Source organism: Manacus vitellinus, unplaced genomic scaffold (assembly GCF_001715985.3).
Source record: "Manacus vitellinus isolate BGI_N305 unplaced genomic scaffold, ASM171598v3 scaffold_45_pilon, whole genome shotgun sequence".
NCBI classification, from domain to species: Eukaryota; Metazoa; Chordata; class Aves; order Passeriformes; family Pipridae; genus Manacus; species Manacus vitellinus.
Genome location: NW_021940571.1, coordinates 1,299,128 through 1,302,187, shown reverse-complemented (window position 1 = coordinate 1,302,187; position 3,060 = coordinate 1,299,128). Strand labels below are relative to the sequence as shown.

Genomic DNA, 3,060 nt, shown 5'->3' with positions numbered 1-3,060 from the left:
ATGATCTTGGATGTCCCTTCCAACCCAGCTGATTCTGTGATTCTATAATTCTCTGGAAAAGAGCAATTCCCTGGGATAAGCCCCACTGGAGTAACTTGTGGATACATCTCTCTCCCTCCAGCAGTGGGGATCACACAGGGACCCAGAGAGCCCAGCTGTGACACTCACTTGGAAATCACAGAAAGTGGCATTTGGTGCCGTGTTCTCTCCAGCAAAACCCAGTGTGATGATTCGTGGAAGAGAGGATCCATATTCCCTGGGGTTAACTGCATTTCTCTGCCACACATTCCATTCTTTCAAGTTCATAGGAGTTTATTATCGTTGAGATCAGTCATGAATTCTTGTGGAGGATTTTATGTTTCACCAAATGCAAGATTTAATGCTTTGGGGGTTATCTGTCTCATCTTGGAAGAGTTTGGAGGGTTTTTCACTTTTTATTCAGTGCCCAAACTACTTAAAGCTGGATGTGCTGAAATTCTGCAGAGAAAGCAAGACAGAACATAGGAAATAATTCCAACAGACACATCAAACAGGAACTATTCAGGGTTAAATTGGAGTTGGTGTCTCTACATTAGATGCCTTAAGAACTGGATATTTCAAGACCTTTAGATATTTCATGACCTTTTCAAACCAAAAAAGGAGAAATTTAGATGGGATATTGGGAAGAAATTCCTCCCTGTGAGGGTGATGAGGCCCTGGCACAGGGACTGGATGAGCTTTAATGTCCCTTCCCACCCAAACCAGCCTGTTGTTCTGTATTATACTAAATAATTTTTGATTTTGACTTTGGGTGATAGTTTTTGCCTTATTATGTGTTCTGAAGAAAAAAAGAAAAGTAATCATAAATATAAAGTAAATATAACCTTTGGAACTTTTAATTTCTTTTTCCAAGCTAAAGATCCCATGGTCCATGTCAAGGTGCCACCACACAGAGGGATTTCAAACCCAGCCTAGGGACCACCTAGGCTGACCTAAACAGCAAGGAATCCTGCCCAATAATGCTGATATCAAAGAAAGGTTTTCTCTTTGATCTCTATCTTTTTGTGTGTTTTTCTAAAGATGTCTAAACCTGATTTTTAGAAGTCAAGTAAAGGAGAAGCCATGACATGCCCTGGCTGTTGCTCAGGTGATTTAACCACGTCAGACTAGAAATAATCCCAGTTTTTATCTGTAACCACTGCACCACTTTATGCCCTTCCCTGCTCTGCAGAAAACCTTTATTTGTAGAATTTATTGTGCCACATCTTGATCTTTGCTTGGGCAAATCAAGGAGAATACACTTTATTTGTTTCCCATGATATGAACAATCATATGGAATGTCAGTCTTAAATCACTCTTCAGTCACTTTTCTGAAGACTTTCCCTTTGTCCTTGTTCATGCAAGGGGAAGAAATCAAAACTGGCTCTTCCTGGGGTGTGTGGGGGGAAGGCAAGAGGCATAAACTGGAACAGGAGAGGTTCAGACTTCCCACGAGGGGAAACTTTCCCACCATGAGGGTGACCAAATCCAACTAAATCCATGGGCAGCCCAGTGTGACCCTAGAGGGGACCTTGCTTGGAGCAGGGGGTTGGGGGAGAGACCCCCTGAGCTCCCCTCCAGCTGAATTATCCTGTGGTTCCATGAAGTCAACCATAAGGAAAATAAGCAGAAGAGCTTAGAAAAATATTGGAAAAGAGCTTCATTCTTATCTTTCATGAATCTTTCTCTTCTAATCAGCCCCTCAGACACACTGGCATCAGATTCATTACGACCACTGACATCAGAATTCCCCATGGGCTTCTTTGTGGATGCACAGGAGAAGTGCTCTGTTAGCACTGCCTAAAGTCCTTAAAGAGAGATCAACATTTCTGATTTTGAAAGATTTTGGCCATAAAAATTCACTTTAGGCCAAAATTGCACATTCACTTCCTTTCTCACATTGTGCTCCTGAACAAAAACTGTCTCAGCATCTTCTGGTCCCTGAACCTTTTGTGCTTTACACCTTCTTAGTTGGGGTTATAGCACATCCCTACTGCACTGGAATCAGATGGAAGGTGTTCCTGTGGGACCAGGAGCCAGGTAGAGAACAATATTTAACACAACTGCACAGTGTTTATGAGGGGGGACACTGTAAAACGTGGCTCTGCCCCACTAGTGAGCGTGTGGTGAGACGGGGCAGCCCCAAACCAGCTCCCTGGTAAATCTGGGCCATTTTGCAGTGACAAAAGTTATGCAAAAAGAAAACAACCCTCTGCTTTGCTTTATCCCATGGTGTGACCCAACACACCAGTGCTGGCACGAAAATATATGAAGAGAGTTGTGGAGTTACGTGGAGCAGAGCACGACCCAGTTCTGTGGTGGAAACCCCAGCTGCAGTTCCCCACCGGCACTGGGGCTTTGCCAACCCCCTTTTCATTCATCCCTCTCCTTCCAAACACTCCCCATCCACAGAGACAGAAATATTTATGATCTTTCCTGAGGAAATTGCTCCAGTCCCCCCTGCAGCCCCCCTGCCAACATAAACAACAGCAGGGAGAGGACACGGCCTTTATCTGCATCTGATGTGTTGTGGTGCTGTTTGATTTCCCTCTTCCAGGTGGGAGGGAGGTGCCCAGAAAGCCATAAAGCCCAAGGCACTGCCTTGGGTGGCTGCACTTGGCCACCCCACTCACCTCCATCCTCACCAAGGCCCTGGGCTCCCAGAGCCTCGTGCCCAGATGACAACAAACACTTCCAAGGAAAAGCGTTGCTGGACAAGCTGAGGCTGAGGGGTGGGAGAACAGCCAGGGGCCAACTGACCGTCTGACAGATGCTGGGATGGGCTCCAAGTCAAACATCCCATCAAAAACCATCCGTTCTCAGTCTGCCTGTGCCTTGGGCTGCCCCCAGTCTGGCTGATCCTCCCTGTCCTGGCTATCGGTGTAAAAATAGAAGAGAAAGGGAAAAGAAACCCAGAGGAGATATTGGGTTGATGGCTTCAAACTGCCAGAGGGCAGGGTGAGATGGATACTGGGGAGAAATTCCCCCTGTGAGGGTGGGGAGGCCCTGGCACAGGTTGCCCAGAGAAGCTGTGGCTGCCCC

General features: G+C 46.2%; 1 protein-coding gene across 1 annotated transcript in view; it reads left to right on the top strand.

Moving 5' to 3' along the window:
* LOC115307712 (ventricular zone-expressed PH domain-containing protein homolog 1-like) overlaps window positions 1-1,067 on the top strand; it is a 19,150-nt gene extending 18,083 nt beyond the window's left edge. The window contains exons 5-6 of the mRNA XM_029962316.1: window positions 122-223; window positions 1,060-1,067. Of these exons, the coding sequence (XP_029818176.1) occupies window positions 122-223; window positions 1,060-1,067 (110 nt within the window). The remainder of the gene's footprint in view (window positions 1-121; window positions 224-1,059) is intronic.
* Window positions 1,068-3,060: the final 1,993 nt, after the last annotated feature.